General features: G+C 36.7%; 1 protein-coding gene across 1 annotated transcript; it reads left to right on the top strand.

Moving 5' to 3' along the window:
• Nucleotides 1-8,557: 8,557 nt before the first annotated feature.
• Nucleotides 8,558-10,503, top strand: LOC109159602 (protein ASPARTIC PROTEASE IN GUARD CELL 2-like). The gene has a single exon (XM_019307720.1). The coding sequence runs from the start codon at nucleotides 8,830-8,832 to the stop codon at nucleotides 10,258-10,260; it is 1,431 nt and encodes a 476-aa protein (XP_019163265.1). The 5' UTR covers nucleotides 8,558-8,829; the 3' UTR covers nucleotides 10,261-10,503.
• The last annotated feature ends 16,423 nt before the right edge of the window (nucleotides 10,504-26,926 follow it).

Raw genomic sequence — 26,926 nt, 5'->3', positions numbered from 1 at the left:
GGTTAGTCAAGCCTTGCACCGGTCTTGTTCACCTATAGACCAATGAATGCATAATCACAAATCCTTTCCATCTGATAAACATTATTTTTAGTGTTATTTTTAATGATATTTTTATAGTTAATATACAATAATTGATTAATTTTATATCTATTTTTATTTATTATTGTTTTTAATAGCTTTGTTATTATTTTCTATTTTTAGGTTGTTTTTATTATTATATTTGTTTATTATTTGATTTCTGTTGATCCAATAATTCTTGATCCTAATTTCATAATAATAATAGTTGTAGTAGTATATGTTCAGCATGAGTTCTAATAAATGTAGATTAATATATGGTTTCTAATAAGTTTATTATTATTATTATTATACCTTATTATTATTATTATTATTATTATTATTATTATATCAATAAGGAATGATCGCAGACTTCTTCTCCATAGTCAATAGCTACGATCCGATTGAACAGCGCAAGTTACAAACGGGAGAAAAGATCGATGGCACTTTGTGGTTCAAGATACTTGTGCGGCTATTCTCCATCGAGCTTACAGAAGTGAAGTTAGGCTGGACAGTATAAAGGAGTGCAAAATCGAAGAGATCATCATCAATTTTCACCCCGGAGATTTCCGGTGGGCGGTGGAATAGTTCCGACCAGTCCCACTGTTAGAGTGTAGTAGCAGATTTCTAAGCGATTTAATTCCGGCAGTGGTTCGTGGCAGTCTCCGTTCCATCAATTTCCTTTGACGTAGTAGAAGTTCCGACGGTTCAAGCTTCCCGCTAAGCAGCAGCGATGGTCGGCGGCTTCAGAGTCCTTCTAATTGGCATAAGAATTATTCCTTTCTTCTCTTAATTTACTTTTTCTATTTTTTAATTTGTTTTGCTATACTCAATTTGCTTTTGTTATAATTCCAAGAATCTAGCTTTTCAATATCAATATTTAATTTGCTCTATACACAGTACATGAATTCTCCTTTGACTGTTGCAACTTTTCTATGGCAATCTTTAATCTCTTTTATTTCTTTATTGCTAATCTAATTTGTATAATCTTTGGATAATCTTTGGAAATTGATTAGGAGTTATTTCTGCAATTTCAATTCAAATTGAAATAGTGTGCTTCTTAGTTTTTTATTATTTATTTACTTTAAGTTTTTTTGCGTACTTTTGATTTAATTTAATTATTCTCCAATTCATATTTCTTGTTAAACTCTTTTATAGTTTATTTCCTCCATTCATTTTCAAGTTTATTAAATTGCATTGTACAATTCCCTGTGGGATCGACCCTTGCTATTGCACACTATAACTACGACCGACTCGTGCACTTGCGAGGACATATTAAAATTGTCCATCACCATCCAAATCCGTGTTTTACTTATTTGTTTGTTTTCCTTTATTTCCTTGTTTTCATTGTTTCCACACACAACTTACCATACTTTTTCCTTGCACCTAGTTCATCCTTGTTGATGCATTGTGACAAAGGATTGTCTTGCACTTTGCTTGCTCCGATTTGCCATCCTTGAGTTCGACACTCGGGGGTTCCACAATCCTCGTTTACACTTACACATTCCACCTAACTAAACCTACTACATCACGCCACCAGCAAATGTACAGCAATCGGAGGAAGCAGACATAGGAATCAGGGGTAGCGGTAGTCTCGGTGTAGCTGAGGTTACCTGCTCATTTGGTTTAACTTTAATTCAAAAGCCCCCTTGCGATGCCCTGGCTCCGGCCACCGACATCGCGGCTGTCACACCTGGTACCCTTCCTCCGTTGTCACAGACTGTGGTTGGGTCTTCATCCTTGCCGATTCAAAAGCCCCCTTGCATGCCGGAAAGAACCACGTTGGCATCGAGCAGTGATCTAACGACGAAGATTTGCGATGCGCTGTCTTCGTTGACGACGAGATCAGCGGCGACTAGGGTGAGCATCGGTCAGTTATAGTTAATAACCGATGGCATTTTTCAAATCTCCATAACTGATCGAAACTGACCGAACATATACTTTTAACCGACCAAAACTGATTATGTCGATTTTAGTCGGTTATTCGGTTAACTGAATAACCAAGCATCCACAGGTAATATATATATATATATATATATATATATATATATATATATATATATATATATATATATATATATATATATATATATAATAGTGTCGGTTATTCGGTGACCGCGGGGTAATTACACCTTCATAACCGATAAATAACTGATTAAGCGAATTTTTTTTAGCCTCATAACCGATAACAAAAATTATCGATCAATTTGGTTATCAGATCAGTTATCGGTTTTTCGGTAATTATGCTCACCCCTAGCGGCGACATCCATGAATGGGTTTGAATCGGCATCAACCCTTGAACCTTCATCTACACTTGCTAGTCAAGATTGTGATGATAATGAAGATTACATTTTTGTCCTCAACTTTGACAGTCAACAAACAGACAACTTAACAGAGGACTAAGTTGGGTAAAGATTGTACAGTTGAGGACTTAATTGAGTAAGAATGATAGTCGATGACTAAATTGGAAATTACGTCATAGTCAAGGGACCATATTGGTTATTAACTCACATAATAATTTCTTTTACTAACTAGTCAAACTGACTAACCCAATCAGCTAACAGCTATTTGTCAAACATCCCCAACATCAATGCAATAATCACAAATGTTCAGTGCAATTGAAGTTAAGTTTATCTTTATAATAAAACTAGTATTTTATATGCGCGATGTGCAAAAAATATATGCCAAATATTAAAATCTTAGTTATATTAATTTTTTTAGTGTGTGTTTGTGTGTGAAATTGTATAATTCATATTAATATTATTGAGGTAAGAATTATAGAAATGATAAATTACTAAATATAACTATGGTAACATTTTAATTAAAACCTAAATGAATTCAAACTTACTATTGAAGGATGTAAGAAAAAGTATTGTGTATGCATGTACATTGTAATAATAATGTGGAAAGATAATAGAAGTTATAACGGTAGAGATATTTTTGTCCAAAAAATTATATAATACAATTTTTATATATAGCATAAGGTACAAAAAAAAAAAAAAAAAAAAAAAATTAACAAGAAAAACCGACATAAACCAGGGGTATAACCTGGATTGAAACTTATTATGTTTTTATTTAGAGTTAATACCCAAAATGATCCTCCGACTATTAGCTAATACTCGATTTTGTCCCAAAGTATTTAACGTACTCAATTTAGTACTCTTACTTTTAAAATCACACCCAATATAGTAGTCCGTTACAATTACAATTAATCAACCGTTATATTGAAGGGTATACGCGTCATTTTAGTGATTGATGCACATCCTTCCCTAAAATGAAGCTGCGTGCAGAACTTTCGTTGCCAAGAGAAAGGGGATGGGTAGTTGACGTAGACATTCATTTGCTCAATGGGTTTTGGTACCCAACATGGGTCATCCATGGCCTCCTAGTACTTCAACAACACTTCAAACCACACCCCAATGATGTCCTCTTAGCCAGCTTCCCCAAATCTGGAACCACTTGGCTTAAAGCTCTTTTGTTCACCATTGCGAACCGGGCAAAGTACAACGTTAACGGCGGTGGTAGCTGGTCTTCCGGCGTAGCAGACTCGCGACCTGTGGACCTCTGTCTCTCCTCTTCACGACTGGCAGTAGCGGTTGCAGTGGGTGGTAGTTGGCGGCCAGTCCCCTGTTCCGGCAACAAGCAATGGATGGCAGCGACAGTCCAGTGTTCCTCTCTCCCTCTTGCTTAGCTTCTTTAACCGGCGTCGGACTGTAGCGGGTTCCGGCTTCTTTCCATATTCTTTTTCTTCTCTTGTTGGAGACCAGCCGAACCACCTTCCACCACCATTATCTTCAACCTTCACATCTTCAATCAACTACCCAAACTAGAAGCAACTACAGTGTACGGTGGCGGTGACCGGTGAATTTAATTTCTGCGGCTAGAGGCTACTTCCCGGCGGTGGCTAAACTTTCTCTCCTCTCGTCGATAGTGGCTGGAGATGTTGGCAGCGTGTACGGCCGATCAACGAAGCTCGATGGCAGTTGGGCAGAGCAACTCTGGCGACCTTGGTTTCTCGGCGAGCAGTCGACGACGGTGGTAGCTGGTCTTCCGGCGTAGCAGCCTCGTGACCTTTGGACCTCTGTCTCTCCTTTTCTCGACTGGTAGCAGCGGTGGCAGTGGGTGGTAGTTGGCGGCCGGTCCCCTGTTCTGCGACAAGCAATGGATGGCAGCGGTAGTCTGGTGTTCCGATCCTCTCTACCTCTTGCTTAGCCTCGTTAACGGTGGTGCCCTCAAGATAAGCGCTAGCTTGGCTTATGACGCTTATGCCCTCAAAATAAGGGTGTAACAGAGGACTATATTGGGTGTGATTTTAAAAGTAAGAGGACTAAATTAAGTACTCTTCATACTTTGGAATAAAATCGAGTATTAGCTAATAGCCGAAGGACCGTTTTGGGTATTCACTCTTTTATTTATTAGATTTATTAACCTTGCATTTATTCTTTACATTTGAGATAATAAATATTCAACACATATTTAGAAAGTCTACCATATTGAACCTGCATAGTACTTGATCTTAGTACTTCATTTAAGTTTAGATAACCAAAAATATAATATCAAAATTGTAAACTTTTTTCATAATAATAATAAAATAAAGCTGTGTATAATATTTGTCTCATTTTATTTATCTTATTTATTATACCTTTTAGCCTATTTTACTAGTTCAGTAAACAAAGCTTGATTCGAATTTTTTGCAACATTTTTTTTTGTAATATTTAATTTAATATTAGCATATGAACTTTATATATTTAGAAAAAAAATAAAAAGATTATTAACTATTAAAAAGTTAAATTTAAAAGTTATATGAAAAAAATAAGTCAAAAATGAAGATTTAGTTTGATAAATGAGTAGTAAACAAATGAGATAAAAATAACATTTATTTTCAAATCAACTCTATTTTTTGTTTTATTTTTCATATTTTCTCATAAATTATATGTTTGGTTTTGTTTTTATTTGATTAGCCTTTTGATATAGTTTTTGTTTGTGTAAATTAATCCAGTAATCCCAATATAAACTATTAGATTTTCGTATGAATCGTTTGTTCAATCAAATATAACTATTGATGTTAGGTTTGTTTTTATTCGATTCACCTTTTATGTCAAGTAAGTGTTGTAAACTAGCTATAATAACTTTTTTGAGTTAATTTCATCAGAGGTTTTTTTTTTTTTTGAAAATTTTAAATTTAGTCCTAGACTATTGGTTTTGTCATTTAACATTTCAGTCTATTATTTTTTGGACATTTTTAGTCATTATCATGAATTTTCCTAGTTTTAATAAGGGCATTTTTGTCTTTTCATATTTTTTTTTGTTATTTTTTCGATTTCAACCCGTTTAATTGGTTTAGGACTTTACTAAAAATCGTTTGAAAAATTATAGTTACTAAAAATCAGAGGTTACTTAAAATTCTAAATCAATTAAGTCGGTTTAAACCGAAAAAATAACAAAAGAAAAATATGAAAAGAAAAAATGTCCTTATTGAAAATAGGAAGTCATTAGAAAGATTAAAAGTGTCCAAAAAATAATAGACTAGAATGTTAAATGACAAAAATAAAAGTCTTGGACTAAATTAAGAATTGATACACAAAATAAGGGACCTCTGATAGAACTGTGGAATTAACTCTAACTTTTTTTAACTACACAAATTTAGTTTGCTATTCCTAAATTAATTAATATAAGAAACTGAACGTCAAAAAGTTTAATCAGCCCTAGTTAATTTTAATAATAACAATTATAGTGGAATAGAGAGAATAATATTGTTTGGGAGCGTGTTGTGCAACCGTGTGCACCATGCACGGCATAATTTGCGTATTTTTTGAGATCAGATGTATAGCTATAGCAAGTCACAACATACAAATGTGTATGATTTGCAATTATATTTACTTTGTACATTTGTAAGAAATTTCTTGGGGTCCTCCCATGCATTGGACATATATGAAGATAAATAAAGTTGGAGTTGTATTGCTTTGAGGTCAAATTGCATTACAGTAATGATTTTGTCACATTCTTTAGGCAAAGTTCATTTTTTATGAAGAAAAAAAGTGGAGTGCACCCATCGAAATTTCTAATCAAGTAGGCCAAAATACATTGCTGCTGACATATTCCCCCCAAAAAATTAATTTGATAAAAACAAAATAAAATTGGGAGGTGAAAAAGAACAGTACATACATGTGAATAGCTGTTAACCATGATATCACATACCTAATTTTCGTATTCAATCTGGGATAATTTCACTTGTCCCCCTGCTATTTGCTGTTTCTGATCTACAAGTAATCCCCTCTTATTTCAAAATTTAGACTTGGGATCCTTGAACTTGTAGTGGTTTTTTTTTTTTTTTTTTTTTTTTTTTTTAACTTTTGCTTTTGGTAAGTTGGTATATAATAGTTGTTTCTATCATATATATATATATATATATATATATATATATATATATATATATATATATATATATATATATATATATGTCAATCAAGGGGCGAACCTTATCAAGTTAATTGAATAGTTGATCTTTTTTTTTTTTTTTGAAAGATTGTAGTATCCACTGAGACTCGATCTCATGACCTCCCATATAGGAGAGTCACTAGATGTCATCTGAGCACATGATGTTTGGCAGAACGTTGACTTGGTAACCACATAATTCTAAATTTCTCTTTGTGAGAGATGTTTATTGACAACCGACTGGCTATACTATACGCAACTGAAGTTGATTTTCGGTCGGGGTCACAAGTTGAGTTTCATCCCGTGCGCACATTAGGGTAGCGATTGCATACTTTCCTGTAAATAAAATATATGTCAATATGACTAAATTACTTGGATTCGAACTAGTTTTCAACTTTCACCCACGATTTTTTAATCTTTTTAATAAACCCATTGGTTTTGCATTATATTAACATCCCTACCATTGTATTCAACCTAACATTTTCATCACTTATTTTTAAGATGACTTTTCTTTCCTTTTTTTTTTTAAAAAAAAAAACAAAAAAAAAAAAAAAAAGACAAATGGAGAAAAGACTTAAATTAAATAGCTAGGTATATAGAGAGACCACAAGTAAGGTACATACCTCGCTTGCAAGGAACATATATACATATATAAATACACAGACCAATAAAAAAAAAAAAAAAAAAAAAACACACATATTAGACACATGCGCACATACCTCACTCCGTCTTGAATTATAAGGTAATTGATCTTTGATTAAATTTAAAAAGACCCACTTCATCCCATGCTAGCCAAAAAATAGTTTATGTCCTTAGAAACTATTTACGGCCTATTTTGTTAACTTTATACAAAAAAAAAAATGAAAATATATTACATTTTGACATTTATTTATGTAAAGAAAAATGGTTAAATAAACCCTTGAATTTTATACAAAAAAATAAGTTAAACTGTTGAACTTTAAAAAGTTATGATTAAACACTCCAACATATATAAATTGAACAAATAAGTACTATTTACCGGTAACCAATAAATTATCAGTAAAATTACGATGACATAGCATGAAGCTAGGCCGCGTTGACTGCTATAGGCCACCATTGATCGCCACCTTTCACCAAAAAAAAAAAGGCGACCAACACTAGTCACCTTCTTCACTAACAATGGCGACTAGCGACCTTTCGCCAATTGCCGGTCAATGGTTTCATCATCGAAATCCTAGTAAGCAGTTATTCTACTTAAATTTTCAGTTGTTAGACTAAGATGCATTAATATGACGAGTTTAAGTGTTTAATTGTAATTTTTAAAAATTTAGAGACCTAATTACTTTCTAGTATAAAGTTTAAGGATCTATTTGATCATTCCCGTGAATTTTAAACTTAGGAAGAAGAATCGGCTATGAAGTCATGTGTGGCAAACAATAAGCAAACTTTTTGGAGAAAAATTATCATTACCTTCCTTGCAAAGTTATGAATTGCTTCATGAAACTAACTATTCTTTTTAGAGATATATTTTTTTAATTGAACTTTTTATATTTAATAAAACTACATTTAATGTGCTTCTAAATAGTTTACAACTTTAAATATATACAATTAAAAGTCAGGTATGGCGGTGATTAAAGGAAAAAAGAGTAGTTAATATACAATTTAGTCTTTTATAATTGTGAATTTTTTCGATTTAGTCATAAACAACTTTTTGTGCTTAATTAGATTCTTAACTTTGATGGTTTTATCCAATTAAGTTCTCGATTCTTAGATAGAATCAAAGTTTCTCAATAAAAACTGCTATAGTAGATAACTAAATTGGACAAAATCGGGATAGTCGAAAACTAACTTGGGTAAAATTATTATAATTGATGACTGAAATTATACCAACTTATCTTAACAGATGACTCAATTCTCTAAAACTATCAAAAGTCGATGACCTAGTTAAGCACATAAAAAATCGTAAAGGACTAAATTGAAGGTATTACCTCAATGAAAAAAGGAGTAAAGAAAATGTGTTTATGTTATAGGATAAAAGCAGTATACAATTATATTATACATACATCCAACCATTCATTCACGCAAACAACATAGAAAGTAAACCAAACCCAACATTCAATTATTTATCAGGGCGGCCAACATCAGGTGCAGATTGAAAGAGAAAAGTAGCGGTGGAGTGGGGCAGACACACTCAAAGCTTTCCCTCCCGGCCTCTCTCCTCACTTCCCATTTTCCCAAACCCCAATGCAAATAAATACCCCATCTCCATGCCAGCCAGCAAGCAGATGAGAGTGAGATCGAGGAGACATCATCACACCTTTAATTTGCTTTGCAAAGCTTAAACCTCTAATCTACTTCACCATGCTTCTCCATATCCTTCTCTCACTGTTTTTCTTTACAACCTCTGCAACCCAAACAAATACTTCTGCCGGCCACGCCATCCCCTTTCCCACCCACGAGCATTTCAACGTTAAAGAATCGGTTTCTCAGGCCATAAAACTCCATCCCCTGCCAAAAACCCAGGAGGAATTCAACGATGAAAGCAGCAATAAGGGGAAGGAGGGTAGTTGGAAGCTCAAGCTCCTGCACAGAGATAAATTGGCCTTTTCCCATTTTACCGATTTCCGCCGCCGCTTCGGATCCCGAATGAAAAGGGACGCACACAGAGTCGCCGCCCTCATTCGCAGAACTCGCGGGAAATCCGCCGAGTATGAGGTGGAGGAGTTCGGGGTGGAGGTGGTTTCCGGTATGGATCAAGGGAGTGGAGAGTACTTTGTGAGGATTGGGGTTGGGAGTCCAGCGAAGAATCAGTATATGGTGATTGACTCCGGGAGTGATATTGTGTGGGTTCAGTGTCAACCCTGTAACCAATGCTACCATCAATCCGACCCGGTATTCGACCCGTCTCTCTCAGCTTCATTTGCCGGCGTGCCATGTAGCTCCACCCTCTGCGACCAGGTCGACAATTCGGGGTGTAATTCGGGTCGGTGCAAGTACGAGGTGATGTACGGTGATGGGTCGTACACCAAGGGAACGATGGCGCTCGAGACTGTCACCATTGGGCGAAGTGTTGTCCGGAATGTGGCTATTGGGTGCGGGAATAGCAACCGGGGGATGTTTACCGGAGCCGCCGGGTTGTTGGGTCTCGGCGGGGGATCCATGTCGCTGGTGGGTCAACTCAGCGGGCAAACGGGCGGAGCTTTCAGCTATTGCTTGGTGAGCCGGGGCACCGAGTCCTCCGGGTCACTAGAGTTCGGGCGAGGAGTCTTACCCGTGGGCGCCGCGTGGGTACCCTTGCTCCGAAACCCACGAGTACCCAGTTTCTACTATATCGGGCTCTCGGGTCTGGGCGTCGGCGGCACGCAGGTCCCAATATCCGAAGACGTCTTTCGCTTAACGGAGCTGGGCGATGGCGGGGTGGTCATGGACACCGGAACCGCCGTGACAAGACTCCCCACGGTGGCGTACGCGGCGTTGCGCGACGCATTTATGATGCAAACCGCCAGCCTTCCTCGGGCACCCAGCGTCTCCATATTCGACACATGCTACGACCTGAACGGGTTTGTTACAGTTCGGGTACCAACCGTATCATTTTTCCTGATGGGTGGTTCGATCCTGACCCTTCCAGCTAAGAACTTTCTTATACCAGTTGATGAAAGGGGCACGTTTTGCTTTGCATTTGCTCCATCCCCAACTGGACTATCCATCATAGGGAACATCCAGCAAGAAGGGATCCAAATTTCTTTTGATGGTTCAAATGGTTTTGTGGGGTTTGGCCCCAATATTTGTTAATTTATTATTAAGCCCGGCCCCTAAGAGTGATAATTATTATGTGAATTTTGTTAGTCCAACTAAGAGCTATATATGTATATAGTAGTTTATATAATAATAATAATAATAATAATAATAATAATAATAATAATAATAGTTAGTACTAGATAGATTATTGTGACATGTGAATATATGATGGATGATTAAGAGATCGAATCGAGTGGTATTAATACTTAGTATTTCAATGTTATTTAAATTTCTTAATGATTAGAAAGTCAACAACGTCTAATGTTTTATTTTTTGGTAACGTTTTGTGCTGAGTTACACTTTGTCTTCATGTAATAAATTTAGATTTAAATCTCTATCACTCACATTTTTTTACTTGTATTAGAGAGAAATCCAAGAAAGCTGTTTTTACTAGTTAAAGAGTAAAGTTTTATTATATCTAAAATTTATAGCAATTACAATTGAAATGGTGAGTTCGTTTTATTAGAGATTCCCAAGTTATATTTCAATAAACTAAAAACAATTTCTTGAAAATTTAATGTCCCTACCATCGGGGTTCAACTCTGTGATCACTCAATTAAAATGGTAACAAATATTACTTGGCAAATTAGAAACAGTTGGAATATGAATTTCTAGATTTGTTTGATTTGAGATCTTTGAATCTAATGTTAATGAATAGTGAGAGTTAGTATATTGTGAAGAGTGGGAATGGAAGGTTGTGAATTATGAAGGTAATAAAGTATGGGGTGGAAAGAAAAAGTAAGCATATATAGTAATAATAGTCAAAGCAATGTTAGGGGACATTTCTATGGAGTCAAAAGTATATGAAGAAAAAGGGCATTTACTTGGGTATTAGAGCATCCTTTTTTCTCTAAACATGGATCCAAGACTACCCTTTTTTCACCCCGCCCTCTTATATATGTCCCCATGGGAAGCAAGAAATAATTCAAAGTCCCTACTGGCATGTAGTGGACATGACCCTGACACAAAAACAACCTCTCATTTCATTGCCTAATCTAATTCAACACTTTTTTCTTTATTCATTTTTCCCTTTTTTTTTTTCACATATTCCTATTCACATTATTCTTGATCATCCTATAAAGCGATTATTTCGAATCATGATATCATAGAATTGAAATCCTTAGTCCTATTTTAAATTTTACACGCATTTTGATTTGTATCATTCTATCTTAAATTAAAAATAAAAATTCAAAATATATGTAAAATTTAAAATAAACTTAATAATTGTTGTGATATGAGGACCAAAATAATAACTGTAGGAGATACTTAAGAATGACATTAACAACACTATGTAATTAATGGATTGATTTTACAAATTATTACTATTTATAAAATAAAGTACACTATAGTTTGAGATACGGAGTAATTGGTAAGCATTGTGGGTATGACCGATAAAGAGCTTTGGGTACACTTTCTCCCGAGTAAACTAGACTCTTTAGATTCTAATTGTTATATTGTGGACCAAGGTACACCGTGCGCATGGTGGAACGAATATAAATTATGTATATCCAGTTAACAAATTATTTACATATTATATACTTACCGTTAACATATTATGTATCGTTAGTTTATTTACACATACATAATCAGTCAATTGAAAGTACATAATAGGTTAACTGTAGGCACATAATCTGAATATTGTTTTGATTCAAGGTACATAATGCATGCAAGGCGAACTTTGGTCCATTATATAATTTGCACTTTAGATGCAAACTAGGCTGAGTTTAGATTAGCTTCATAGTAATTACGTTATGTTGGTGCATGGAAATACCAATCGTTATACCCTACACCACGGCGCACATAGCACTGTGCGCCGCGCGCCTCTCAAAACGACGTCGTTTTGGGGTCGTTTTGGGAGGCGCGGTAGGAAGTTCCTGAGATTATGTGTATTTGTTCACAAAGTTATGTGTATTTATTCATACAGTTATGTGTATTGGTTCATACAGTTATGTACATTTTTTATACAATTATGTACATTCTTTTTATACAATTATGTACATTCGAATCAGAAAATTTGTGTGTATTATGTTAAGAGTTGATGTGTATTATGTTAAAAGTTTATGTTTATTATGTATTATGTTAGATTATGTGTATTATCTTTTAAAAAGAGTATGTATATTTTGTTATATAATTATGTACATTCATGTATACAATTATGTGTATTCTAGTATAACATTATGTATATTCTTGAACAATGGGTTTTTTTTAAAGAAAAAACTACTGTCATTCACTGGGCGAGAAATTTCAAAAAAAAATAAATTAAAACGACGTCGTTTTCTGGGCGCATAGTGCTATGCGCGCCGTGGTGTAGGATATAAATTGCCTGGAAATACTAGATGTTGTATGCAAATAAATAAAATTACACATCTCGTAATTAAAATTAATCTACTCATCTTATATGGGCTTAGATCATTAACTCTTGTCATTAGTTTAAATAATTGTACTTTTTTTAAAGGAAAATAATTGTACTTGGTCTTGATCGAACAATAATCATAAAAGTGTACAAAGTAATATAAAATATAAGATTTTAATGCACTAATATATAAAACTGTGATAAAGATGTTTGTTTGTATGTGACTGTATATAAAGTAATATAGAATATAAGATTTTAATGCATTAATGTATAAAATGTTAATAAAATTATTTAAGGAGAATGACTATTAATGTTGCAACTTGAAAGATAAGGTAGATTCAAATTAAATTGGCACACAGAACTTAAAAATAGAATTGAAAAGTGTTGAAATTAAAGGCAGGCAATCAAATTCTTAACAAAGCTGGGCTGGAGAAAGCATGCATCATCTATGCAGTGGAATCCATAAAAGTAGAGACTCTCTTTAATATGCTCAGAAATTAGAATCATTGTGGATATACAAACCCTATTGCGTTCCCATGTTTAGCAAAGCGTTAGTTGCATTTTCAAACCCAACAGTAGTGTTCTGCATTGATACGTATTCACACGTATTTGAATGAATATTATTTAGCAAATTTTAAAAAGATTAAAGAAATAGTAACAATTTTATTATCTAAATATATAATAAAAAAATCTATCTGTGCATTGCACGCGCACTGCACGGATAATTGGACAATTATTTACTCGAATTCAAGCAAGGATAACATCAAAAAACATAATCGATAAAACACATTTCATCAATTTTAATGTACTTTATAAAATTGTTTATGCGTGAGTAATTAAGTTTATCAATCTGTATTTTGGTGAGATCGAATTGAAGAGTTGTTCTAAGTAATATACTTTGAAAAACTTATTTAAAAATAATCACTGGGCATTATCTCATTCGTGCGTAAAAAAACTAGTAATAATAATAATAATCCAAACAAAACTATATACAAAATAAAATTAAAATTAAAAAAAAAAATAAGAAGAAGACAAAGGTGGCTCCCCTTTGTAAATGATGTGGGATCATTTTGATCCCACATTGAAAATGTTTGGAAAGATGAACTCTTGAGCTCCTCTTACAAATATATAATTGCTTGCCCATCAATGTGGGCAAGTATTGAGAAATCCAAAGTCTTTTTTTTTTTTTTTTTAGTATTGTTGACCCGACAATTTATGTTGTGGAACTGTGTACACTTTGCAAGGTAGACACGGTTTAAAAATTGTTATAATTATGAACATATAGTTAAAAAAGTATGAACATATAGTTCTATAATTATGAACATAGTGTTGTGAACATAATTATGAACATATAATTATGTTAGAAATTCAATAATTGTGAATATGAAGTTCAAAAATTATGAATATATATCTTTATAATTATAAACATATAGTTTAGTAACTATGAACGTAGAGTTCTGTAATTATTAATATAGAGTTCAATAATTATGAATATGAAGTTCAAAGATTATGTTGAGTAGACAAGTAGCCGCAGAGAAGCAATCGTTATGCCATGGTGAACACGGTTCCAACGGTGTTAGTACACCGTTATCTTTTTTTTTTTCTTTTCTTTTCTTAATTAATTGCGTGACTTTTCTTCTTCATTTTCACATTTCGCGGTTTCACTTTAATTTGAGGTGAGCAATGATTTCGGATATTCATAAATTATGAATTCATGCCTGCACATTCACTTTGGAACCATGCCTACACATTCCCGTCCGAAATCACGGACATTCATAAATTATGAATCCATGCCTGCACATAGGGGTGACCACGGTTCCGGTTCCGGTTCGGAACCGCCGATTCCAGTTCCGTGGATGGCGAAACCAGAACCGGAACCTTATAGTAAGGTTCCGGTTCCGGTTCCGGTTGGAACCGCCGGTTCTAACCGGAATTATTAAAAAAAAATTAAAAAAAAATACACTATAATATTTAATTTTTTTCGGTTTGGAACCGGAACCTTATAGGTTCCGGAACCGGAACCTTATAGGTTCCGGTTAAGAACCTGAACCTGAACCGGAACCGTACGGACGGTTTCGGTTCGGTCCCGGTTTGCACAGTCACGGTTCCGGTTCGAACCGAACCGTGGTCATCTCTACCTGCACATTCACTTTGGAACCATGCCTACACATTCACTTCGGAACCATGAGATTATGAATTTTCAGTTATGAGATTATGAATTTTCTGTTATGAGATTATGAATTTTCTGTTATGAAATTATGAATTTTCTGTTATGAGATTATGAATCTACATTACATTCATAATCTCATAACAGAAAATTCATAATCTCATAACAGAAAATTCATAATTTAATAAATATTTTACTTTTATGCGATTATGAATTTTCTGTTATGAGATTATGAATTTACATTACATTCATAATCTCATAACAGAAAGTTCATAATTTGATCAAACGCGTGCCGTTAACTCCACATCCGCGATTTTTTTTTTTTTTTTTGCGTAAAAATAACGTCGTTTAGACTTGTGTTCACCATTCACGGTGAACACGTTTCCAGGGCATAATTTGCGGCAGAGAAGTGGCTTGGGCAGAAGGTGAAGATGTTAGAGAGAAGAAGGAAGCGCCTCCGTGTAATTAGGCACCACACGGTTTATGGGCTTTGGTTTTGGGCTGAAACGTTACTGGGTTAGATCAGAGTTATACTTTTAGTGTTGTTATGGGCTTAGCATTCCAGAATTTTTATTTTGGTTAGTGAAATTAACTACCACATAATTAGACAGTCGTTATGCACCGCGGTCAAAAACGACGTAAAGAAACGGCCCGCCGTTAGAGTTAACGGAGTCCACTTGTTTGGTGTATTAAACACCAACTGACACTACAGTATATCTAAACCGACACTGCAGTTATATCAAAATGATATTGTAGTTATAGTGAAATGAAACTACAGTGTATATAAACTGAAACTGAATAACATTTCACATATTTGAGTGTATATTGTACAATGAAGCTGTAATTATATCAAAATGATCATGTAGTTGTGTTTTAATGAAATTATAGTGTATATAAAATAAAATTAAATAACATTTTCACATATTTGAGTCTATAAATATCGAATGAAACTATAGTTATATCGAAATGAAACTGTAGTTGTGTTCAACTGAAACTGCAGTGTATACAAAATGACACTGAATAGCAGAGTTACTTTTTGCAAAAGGGTGCGAAACGGCGGAAACAAACACTGTTAATTTTCATTTAAAAAAAAAAAAGACGCGCGGTGCATAATCGATTATGCACCGCGGTGCATAATATAATTTGCCATAATTAGATTACATTTATATACATTGTTAGTATTATAGTTTTAACTAGTAGTTGCACGACCATGATATTATGGTGCAATATATAAAAGAATGTTATATTGAAGATATGGAATCGGTAAGATTTTAGAGGTAATAAATGAACAAAATATAATTTATTGGTGTTCTATAAATAAAATAATTATACATTATTAAAGATTTCTTTGTAAATTACATTTTGAGTATTGTTTAAAAGACCTCTAGATTACCTCCAAATTAAGATTTAAGACCGTCAGGATTACTCACCCTCGAAACTGCTACATATAATTGGCCATTGTTAAAAATTATTATTTTTTCAGTAACAAACCAACATGTGAAAGAGTTTGACCTTGACTTTTGTTGGTTGTCATTGCATATGATAGCATAAGTGGAAACTGTTTTCTTTGAAATTTAAATGGTAGTCTTGGGTCTGAAGGAGTAAATATGTGGCGATCTGAGTATATTGCTTTTATCACGTTTAGTCCTTAATTTTCAAATTGACGACCAATGGTCCTTCGACTTTCAAATAGTAGTAGTGGTAGTAGTAGTAAATAAATTATTGTGACATATGATGGGTGATTAAGAGAATGAATTTAGTGATATTATACTTTGCATTTCACTGGTATTTAAATTGCTTAATGAATAGAAAGTCAACATCATGTAATGTTTTTTTTTTTTTTTTGGGTAATGGTTTATGTTAAGTTATACTTTTTTCAAGTAATAAATTTATATTTAAATCTCATCACTCACATATTTTACTTGTATTAGAAAGAAAGCCAAGAATGCAGTTTTTACTAGTTAAGAGTAAAGTTTTATTATAGCTAAAATTTATAGCAATTACAAGTGAAATGATGATTTGGTTTTGTTAGAAATTCTCAAGTTATATTTTGATAATTAAAAAAATAGTTTGAATATTTTTGTTTCTTGAAAATTCAATGCTATTGGGGTTCAACTCTGTGATCACTCATTTGGAATGATAACAAATAATAGTGGGCAAAAACAGTCTTGAATATGAATTTCTAGATTCGTTTGATTTGACATCTTTGAATCTAATGTTAATGAATAGTGAGAGTTAATATATTGTCAATTATTGTGAAGAGCGGGAATGGAAGGTTGTGAATTATGAAGGTAATAAAGTGTGGGGTGGGAAGAAAAAGTAAGCATATATAGTAATAATAGTCAAAGCAATGTTATGGGACATTTCCATGGAGTCAAAAGTATATCAAGAAAAAAAGGGCATTTACTTGGGTATTAGAGCATCCTTTAATTTTTTTTTCTCTAAACATATGAAGGAGGATCCTTCGACCAATAGACTGAGTTTAGATTAGTTTTATAGTGATTATGTTATGTCGGTGAATGGAAATACTAGATGTTGTATACAAATAAATAAATAAATATTACATATCTCGTAATTAAAATTAATCAGCTCATCTTGCATGGGCTAGATCATTAGCTCTTGTCATTAGTTCAAATAATTGTACTTTTTTTTAAAGGAAAATAATTGTACTTGTTATTGAACAATAATCATAAAAGTGTACAAAGTAATATAAAATATAAGATTTTCATGCACTAATGTATAAAATTGTGATAAAGATGTTTGTTCGCACACACGCTCCCTGCATGCACGCACGCAAATATATGTTAGCAGATACGAAGTATATGTTAAAGTCATCAAGTAGAATTCATTCTCTTTTAATACACAAGTTTTGGTTTCTACTATTCCAAATTATTAGAGGAAGATATTAACATCACCAAACCAGCGAAAGACACCCGAGCTGTGAAGGAAGATGGGTGAAGGGTTTTAGAGTCATTTCCTCACTAATTGAGCTTCAGAATCCCTACCCAAACCCTCAATTACCCTAAGCCCTATATCATTTGATTCTATATAAAGCTTCTCAACATTCCTATCAATAATCTTGACCTTTTGAGCAAATTGCACACGAAGTAAAAGTGGGTTTGAAAGAGTGAAGAAATCCCGAACCTTGTTCTCACTTACAGCACGTTTGGTTCACGGAATGAATTTTGAGGTAATAGGAATGCTATTCCATAAGGAATGGAATAGGCAAGGAATAGAATAGGAATTGTATTCTATTGTTTGGTTCGCGGAAGGAATAGACTTTAGGAATTATATTACAGTGTTTGGTTGATTTAAGGAATAGAAATGAAATATGTTTTAAAAGACATAAATACCCTTATAAAAATATGTGGTGGTGGTGGTGGTGGTGGCGATGGTGGTGGCGGTGGTGGTGATGGTAGTGGTGGCAGTGGTGGTGGTGCTGGGGTGATAGTGGTGGTGGTGGGGGCGACGGTGGTGGTGGTGACGGTGACGATTGACGGTGACGGTTGTGGCAGTGGTGGTGGGGTCGGCGACGGTTGTGGCGGTGGTTGTGGTGGCGGTGGTGTTGTTGGGTGGTGGTTCTGGTGGTGGCGGCGGCGGCGGCGATGGTGGTGGCGGTAGTGGTGATGGTGGTGGTGGCGGTGGTGGTGCTGGGGTGGTAGTGGTGGGGGCGGCGACGGTTGTGGCGATGGTGGTGGTGGGCGACGACTGTGGTGAAATAGGATAAATTTAATATAGGATAAAAAAATTAGGTTAAAGAAAGGGGTAAAAAAGAAAATAGATTCTAAAATCTATTCCTGAGCGTTCAGTAATAGGCTAATACCAGGGGGGCCCTAGTAATAGCTATTACCTTATTTGAGGTCATCGGCTATTACGAGGAATATTATTCCTGGTAATAGAAATGGTTATCAAACAAAGGAATAGGCCTATTACTGGGAATGCTATGTCAATCCCCGCCTATTCCGTGAACCAAACGGGCCATTAAGGCTTTGATTCTCAGAATTTCGTAGGCGAACTCATCCAAAACATTATCGGCATCAAATGAGCCAAAGTCGTACTGCCCTGGAATCTGATTGCTTGTTCTCTGCATCAATCATCAATGCTTGGATCATCTCTAGGTTTTCACAAGTGATCAGAGTATTCAGTGTCCACTAATTGCTCAAAGTCAACTAAAATTGGTTTCTACTCTCTCTCTCTCTCTATACAACTTTCGCTCTCCCTACTCTCTACACAACCACAATGCTTGTCCTCCTCCTCTCACTGTTTTTCTTCACAAATACTTCTGCCGGCCAAACAAATATTTCTGCCGGTCACTCCATCCCTTTTCCCACCCACGACCATTTCAACGTAAAAAAATCCCTTTCTCAGGCTACCAAAATTCATCCTCTGCCAAAAAATCCATTGTCCATATCCTCCTTATATGAGTTAATTCCACTAGAGGTCCCTTGTCTTTAGTGGCAATTCCACACTTAGTCACAGACTCTTGTTTTTGTCATTTTTATCCGTGCATCGCATGCGCATCGCACGAGTAATTGAGCAATAATATAATCGATACAATCCATTATCATTACCTTCTTTGCAAAGTTATGAAATGCTTCACGAAACTAATATGGGCACATCGCATGAGTATTGTACGCACATCGCACGACTCAAAGTTAATACAATTTTTCTCTCCTCACTTCCCATTTTCCCAAAGCCCAGTGCCATGCATGCAAATAAATACCAAATGAGAGTGAGATCGATGAGACATCATTCATACACACAAAACTGTCGCTTTGCTTTTATCTTTTGTACCTCTTCTCTTCACGAGACATAATTTCCAGTATACACTTTCATCTTCCAAATGCACTCTCCGAATCCTTTTCTCCTTCTTTGATCGTTGTCTCATCACCATCTCCGAATCATCAATGCTTGGATCATCTCTATAGGTTTTCACAAGTGATCAGAGTATTCAGTGTATGAATGAGGTCTCATCGACCTCACTCTCATCTGGTATATATATACACAAAGCCTAAACTCTCTGTTTCACCTCTTCTTCACCTAAACTCTCTACTTCACCTCACCTAAGCCTTATTCGATCAGTTACAACTTCTTCTTCTTCTTCTTCTTCTTCTTCTTCTTCTTCTTCTTCTTCTTCTTCTTCTTCTCTCGATCAACTTCTCACCACAATGCTTGTCCTCCTGATGGACGAACGCTATGTGTTCGAATTGTAAGAGCAGAATTGAGAGTGCATTATGGAGGCAAAAAGAGTTACAGAGAGTACAAAGATGGAAGAAGGAAGAGGAAAGCTATATATAGACAAGGAGCAATGTGACGGTTATAACTGATTTTGTGTAGAATGAACTTGGTGTCCTTGGCTTAGCTTCTCCTCATCTGCATGCTTGTCATCAATCTGTGTAGCCTCCAATACACCCCCCCTCCCCCCCCCCCCCCCCCCCCGTAAACTGGCGCATGAACATCCTGAGTGCCCAGTTTAGACACAAACACTTGGAACAAAGAAATAGGGAGAGGCTTAGTCATGCCATCAGCAACCTGCGAGTGTGAAGGAATAGAAAGAATCTTGATCACCCCCTGACTGACTTTCTCTCTTACAATGTGACAGTCGATATCTATGTACTTGGTGCGTTCATGAAACACGTGGTTTTCAGCAATAGCTATGGCAGATTTACTGTCGCAGAAAACATTAGCCGGCTTAAGAGAGTGAACATGCAGATCTTGCAAGAGAGAATTGATCCACTGAACCTCGCAAACAGTAGCAGCCAAAGCTCTGTACTCGGCTTCGGATGATGAGCGCGAGACAGTAGGCTGCTTCTTCGATCTCCATGAAATGAGCGAGGAGCCAAGGAAGATACAAAAACCCGTGATGGACTTTCGAGTCTCCAAACAAGATGCCCAATCGGAATCACAGAACACATTAAGATGTATAGTGTTGTTCTTTGGATAAAATAGCCCTTGGCCAGGGGATCGTTTTATATATCCAAGGATCCTATGCGCAGCAGCCATGTGAGTATTTGTGGGAGCATCCACATACTGGCTAAGTTGTTGTACAGCATAGGCAATGTCAGGCCGTGTTGCTGTGAGATATAGAAGTCGACCAACAAGCCTCCTGTAGCTGCTTATGTCAGACAAGAGTATGCCATCGGTTTTGCTCATATGGTGACCGGGAACCATGGGGGTAGTTACTGGTTTGCAGCTGAGAAAGCCAGATTCTTGAAGCATGTCTAGAGCATATTTGCCCTGGCAGATATTCAACCCCGAAGTGCTCATGTGTGCTTCAATTCCCAGGAAATATCCCAGGCATCCTAGATCCTTGATCTTAAAAGCACTGTCCAGAAAGTCCTTTATATGTTAAATGTGAGCCAGGTTTGGACTTGAGACCAATATGTCGTCAACATAAATCAGGATGGCAACAAAATCCGATCTATGTCCTTCAGTGAATAATGAAGGATCAGACTTCGACTGAGCAAATCCCTTCTCTGTTAAGGCATATGTTAACTTGGAGTTCCATTGGTGACTAGCTTGCTTCATTCTGTAAAGATATCTTAATAACTTGCACACTTGCCCCGGTTTCTCCCCTTGAAAACCAGGAGGTAGAACCATGTACACATCTTCATCTAAGTCCCCATGCAAGAAGGCGTTATTAATGTCTAATTGATGGATGAACCATGCTTGAGATGATGCCACTGCTAAGAAAGCTCGGATGGTGGTGATTCTTGCAACCGGTGAGAATGTCTCAATGTAATCAATTCCAAGTTGTTGTGTGTAGCCCTTGGCTACCAATCTAGCCTTGTACCTCTCCACTGATCCATCGGCTTTAAGTTTCACTTTGAAAACCCACTTACATCCTATTGGAGTTTTGCCTTCCGGGAGATCAACTAAAGCCCAAGTATCATTGTCTTGTAAGGCCTTGATCTCAGCTGCCATAGCACTCTCCAACACTGAAACTTGACTGCTTGGTTGTAAGTCTTGGGCTCGACAGTAGAGGTGACTGCCATAGAGAATAACTTGTGTGACAGAGGCAAAGCATCATATGAAATCACTCTGGATAAGATATGAGGAGATGAACCTTCCTTTGTGATGGCATCACAATAATAATCTTCCAATCTATTTGGAGCACGCCCATTTCTTCCAGAGCGTCTAGGCTGGATGGACAATGTGCTATGATGATGTCCAGACTGGTTAGTCTGTTCAGTGCTATCTGATTCATCCACTGTTTCATCTAGTCTTTGCTGAGTTATGTCATCAGCCACTTCTTCACCACTGTACTGTGGCTGACTGGCAGTAGAGGTAGGAGGGCTTAGTGGCTCAGGATCAATCATCCTGTCATTACTACATTGCTGCTGCTGGTTGTCATCATGAGGCTGTAAAGGATCAAGATCAATTGAGATAGGGATATTTGGAAGAGAAGGTTCACTACAAGACTGTTGTTGCTGTGGAAGAGTTTCTTTTGCCATGGGGAATTGGCTTTCATAAAACCGAACATCTCTTGAAACAAAAACGGTGCCATCCTTTGTGTCATAGAGAATATATCCTTTTATACCAGCTGGAACCCCAATGAAGATGCATTTTCTAGCTCGTTCAGCCATTTTGTGCCTGGCATGGGGTAAGGTGGCTGCATAACACAAGCAGCCAAAAACATTAATGGAAGTGATGTCTGGTTTGCTCCCATATAGCTTCTGAAAGGGACTAATCCACTCGATTACCGGGGAAGGCAATCTGTTAATGAGATAAACTGCATGCATCACACAATGCCCCCAAAACTCTAGGGGAAGTTGAGCTTGAAAACGAAGAGATCGTGCCACATTAAGGATGTGCTGATGTTTCCTTTCAACTATGGCATTCTGTTGGGGGGTATTCACACAAGAACGTTGATGAACAATTCCTTTTTCTGCAAAAAAAATCATTCATGTTGAACTCGAGACCAATGTCACTGCGAATGGTCTTTATTAAGGTGCCAAATTGAGTGAATACGAAGGCATGAAACTGCTTCACAAGATGTCTAGTTTCAGATTTTCCTTTCATCAAATGCAACCATGTATACCTTGAGAAGTCATCAACAATAGTTAAGAAGTAAAACTCTCCATTTAAAGAGCAAACAGGAAAAGGACCCCATATGTCAATGTGAATGAGATCAAAACAAGCATTAGAATGAGAAGCACTTAGAGGAAATGGAGAGCGTTTATGTTTGGCCATATGGCATACATCACAGGCCACATTTGTAGCTTTAGAAACATCAATATCAATATCACTAAAAAGGTGAAGTTTATTCGTTGGGAAGTGCCCCAACCTCTGGTGCCAAATCTTAGAGCTACTGCATTGCATAACATGAGCCTTGTTTGCAGGTGTAGGAGGATCTGAGAGCAGATATAGACCCTTCTCTTCTCTAGCTGTACCAACTATCATGCCAAGATTCCCTTGAATTAGACACTGTCCAGGTATGAAAATCAGCTTGTGAGTGGCATCTTTAATCAACTGACTCACAGAAATGATATTGAATCTGAAATTAGGAATATGTAAGGCTCCTTTCAACAGCAAATTATCATTAAGCCTTACTTCCCCTATTTATTTGACAGTGACACACTGTCCAGTTGGCAAGTTCACTTCAGTACCACAAGCATCTCGACAATCAATTAAACAATCAGAGGAAGATACGATGTGATTCGTAGCTCCCGAGTCAATTATCCAAGTAAAGGAACAAAGAGAAAGAGAGTTGACAGAATACTTGCATTCGTTATCAGCCGGCAGCTCATCAAACTTGGGGATTAAAGAGATTGTTGCAGCAATAGTGTTAGAAGTAGAGGACTGACCTGCTTGCAGAATAGCAAGGATTTTGTGCAACTGGTCAGAAGAGACCCCTAGGTCTGCAGTGTTGCTTGATGCAGTCGTATTATTCAATTGCCTGGCCTTTGATTTGTATCCTTGCACCCAACCGGGGGGGGGGTAGCCGTGTTTCTTATAACACTTGTCTACCGTGTGCCCCGTCATGCCACAAAAGGTGCACTTAGCTCTCCCACCATTGTTTCTCTTCTCAGAATATGAGTTAAAAGATGCATTAACAAGTTCATCATTCACAGAGTTCTGTACAGCATTCGCATGACTTAGATCTATGCTACCAAGGCTCAGCTTGTTCAGACTGATTTGCCTTTCTAGTTTCTCGGCCATCACAAATACTTTGTACACTTCTGGAAGGGGATCTAACACAAGGACATTCTGCTTTAAGGCATTGTAATCCTCATTCAAGCCTTGTAAGAATCTGATCACTTGATCTGTTTCTCTTTCCTTTCGGATTTAATCAACTAGGTCGCAGCTACATCTCGGATCGCATTTACAGAGAGGAATTGGCCTGAGTGTGTTCATTTCCTCCCACAACGTCTGGCATTTGGTGTAATACTCATTGACATTCATTGATCCTTGTTTCAAGCTATGGATCTCACCTTGCAGGATAGAGATCTTTTGAGCATCTCGCTGAGAAAACCTTCTTCTCAAGTCCTCCCATATGTCCCTGGCTTTTTCGAAGTGCATGACACTTTGAGCAATGGAAGGATGCACAGATTTGAAAATCCAAGCGCAAATTATCAAGTTACAACGCCTCCAAGCTGGATACTGGCGGTGATCTCTGTTCGGCGGCGTCATACTTCCATCCACCAAACACCATTTGTTTTTCACTTCGAGTGCAATCCGCATCGAGACGCACCACGTACTGTAGTTTGAACTTCCCGTTAATGGCGGAGCAACAAGGATAGTTCCAGGATTGTCTGTAGCACTGAGGAAGAGCGGATTCTCTAGCTCTTCATTGTTGTAATTCCTCTGTGGTTGTGGATTTAGGTTTCTCCGTGGACTTCTCTGCGAAGTCGATTCGGAGGCTGCAAGCGGTGATCGGACGATCGGCGTGGTGACGTTGACTCCTTGATCGACGTCGGCATCTCCTGTGACGGCGACAGCGTAGGACTGGTGAAACCGTCGCTCTGATACCATGATGGACGAACGCTATGTGTTCGAATTGTAAGAGTAGAATTGAGAGTGCATTATGGAGGCAAAAAGAGTTACAGAGAGTACAAAGAGGGAAGAAGGAAGAGGAAAGCTATATATAGAAAAGGAGCAATGTGATGGTTATAACTGATTTTGTGTAGAATGACCTTGGTGTCCTTGGCTTAGCTTCTCCTCATCTGCATGCTTGTCATCAATCTGTGTAGCCTCCAATACCTCCTCCTCTCACTGTTTTTCTTCACAAATACTTTTACCGGCCAAACAAATATTTCTGCCGGCCACGCCATCCCCTTTCCCACCCACGACCATTTCAACGTAAAAAATTCCCTTTCTCAAGCTACCAAAATTCATCCTCTGCCAAAAAATCCCTTGTCCATATCCTCCTCTCACTGTTATGAGTTAATTCCACTAGAGGTCCCTTGTCTTTAGTGACAATTCCACACTTAGTCACAGACTCTTGTTTTTGTCATTTTTATCCGTGCATCGCACGCACATCGCACGCGCATCGCACGAGTAATTTTGAACAATTATTTCAAAAATGATCTCCACTAATCATTTCGTTTAGTTTCTCCCTCTCCCGTGAAATCTTAGTCTTTTCGTTTATCTCCCCCAAATACAGCCGTGACCGGTGAGCCCTTGATGCCGGCCCTCCCTTCAAATATTATATTTGTGATTTTGTTCACTATAAAATAACCTCCACATTTTCTTCTTCTTCTCCCATTCTTCTTCTCCATATTCGTCTTCTTCCTTCTATCTCGTTTCTCTGCTTCTCAAACAACGTAACTTCTTCTTCTTCTTCTTCTTCTTCTTCTTAATTTCTCCATTGATCGTTGTCTCATCACCATCAAACAAACTCTCCGAATACTTTTCTCCATTGATCGTCGTCTCATCACCATCAAACAACTTCTTCTTCTTAATTTCTCCATTGATCGTTGTCTCATCACCATCAAACAAACTCTCCGAATACTTTTCTCCATTGATCGTCGTCTCATCACCATCAAACAACTTCTTCTTCTTCTTCTTCTTCTTCTTCTTCTTCTTCTTCTTCTTCAATTCTTTTGAATTTGTCACTTCAATATTCTCTCGATCAACTCCTCACCACAATGCGTGTCCTCCTCCTCTCACTGTTTTTCTTCACAAATACTTGTGCCGGCCAAACAAATATTTCTGCCGGCCACGCCATTCCCTTTCCCACCCACGACAATTTGAACGTAAAAAAATCTCTTTCTCAGGCTACCAAAATTCATCCTCTGCCAAAAAATCCCTTGTCCATATCCTCCTCTCACTGTTATATGAGTTAATTCTACTAGAGGTCCATTGTCTTTAGTGGCAATTCCACACTTAGTCACAGATTCTTATTTTTGTCATTTTTATCTGTGCATCGCACGCGCGTCGCACCATTAGGATAGGAAGTATGCAATCTTAATTTTGATAAATGCTTCTAAAATCTGAGCCACCATTTAAATTTGAAAGTGTATTATTTTTATTTACATAAGTGTATTACGGTGTATTTTTTATTTATTTCAATATTTATTGAAAATAATTTTATATTTAATTATTTCTCAGGGAGGCGAACATGAGTTGCAGATTGAAAGAGAAAAGTAGCGGTGGAGTGGGACACACTCAAAGCTTTCCCGGCCTCTCTCCACACTTGCTATTTTCCCAAAGTCCAGTGCCATGCATGCAAATATGGCTTACTGAACCTCTCTGCAACGTACTCTTCCAACAACCTCATCACCATCTATCTATCTATCACACCTTTAATTTGCTTAGCTTAAACCTCTAATTCCGAAAAGAGGCAGACTATTATATGTACTGTATGCACTGCACTCTATATAAGAATATGAGGGGGCACACAAATGCATTATCACATGTAAAGGTTAGATTTTCCATTAACATATACCTCTTCCCACCTCCTCAGTTCAACCTCTTGATCTTTAGCCTGCAACTCCTTCTCTTTCTTTTTTAAATCCTACATTCAATGTTTACTTAAATTTGAGAGTCAAAGTGATAGACAACAAATCAAGAGTCTTCTCCTCTCAACTTATTCTCACGTCTTCTTCCTTCTCTCACTTCAAACAACTCTCGATCAACTTCTCACCACAATGCTTCTCCTACTCCTCTCACTATTTTTCTTCACAAATACTTGTGCC

Source organism: Ipomoea nil, unplaced genomic scaffold, assembly GCF_001879475.1.
Source record: "Ipomoea nil cultivar Tokyo-kokei standard unplaced genomic scaffold, Asagao_1.1 scaffold2833, whole genome shotgun sequence".
NCBI lineage: Eukaryota > Viridiplantae > Streptophyta > Magnoliopsida > Solanales > Convolvulaceae > Ipomoea > Ipomoea nil.
Note: the sequence above shows the minus strand (reverse complement) of the source record. Positions and strands in the feature narration are given on the sequence as shown.

Coding starts and splice junctions, on each gene's coding strand:
- LOC109159602 (XM_019307720.1), top strand. CDS start 8,830: ATGCTTCTCCATATCCTTCTCTCACTGTTTTTCTTTACAACCTCTGCA.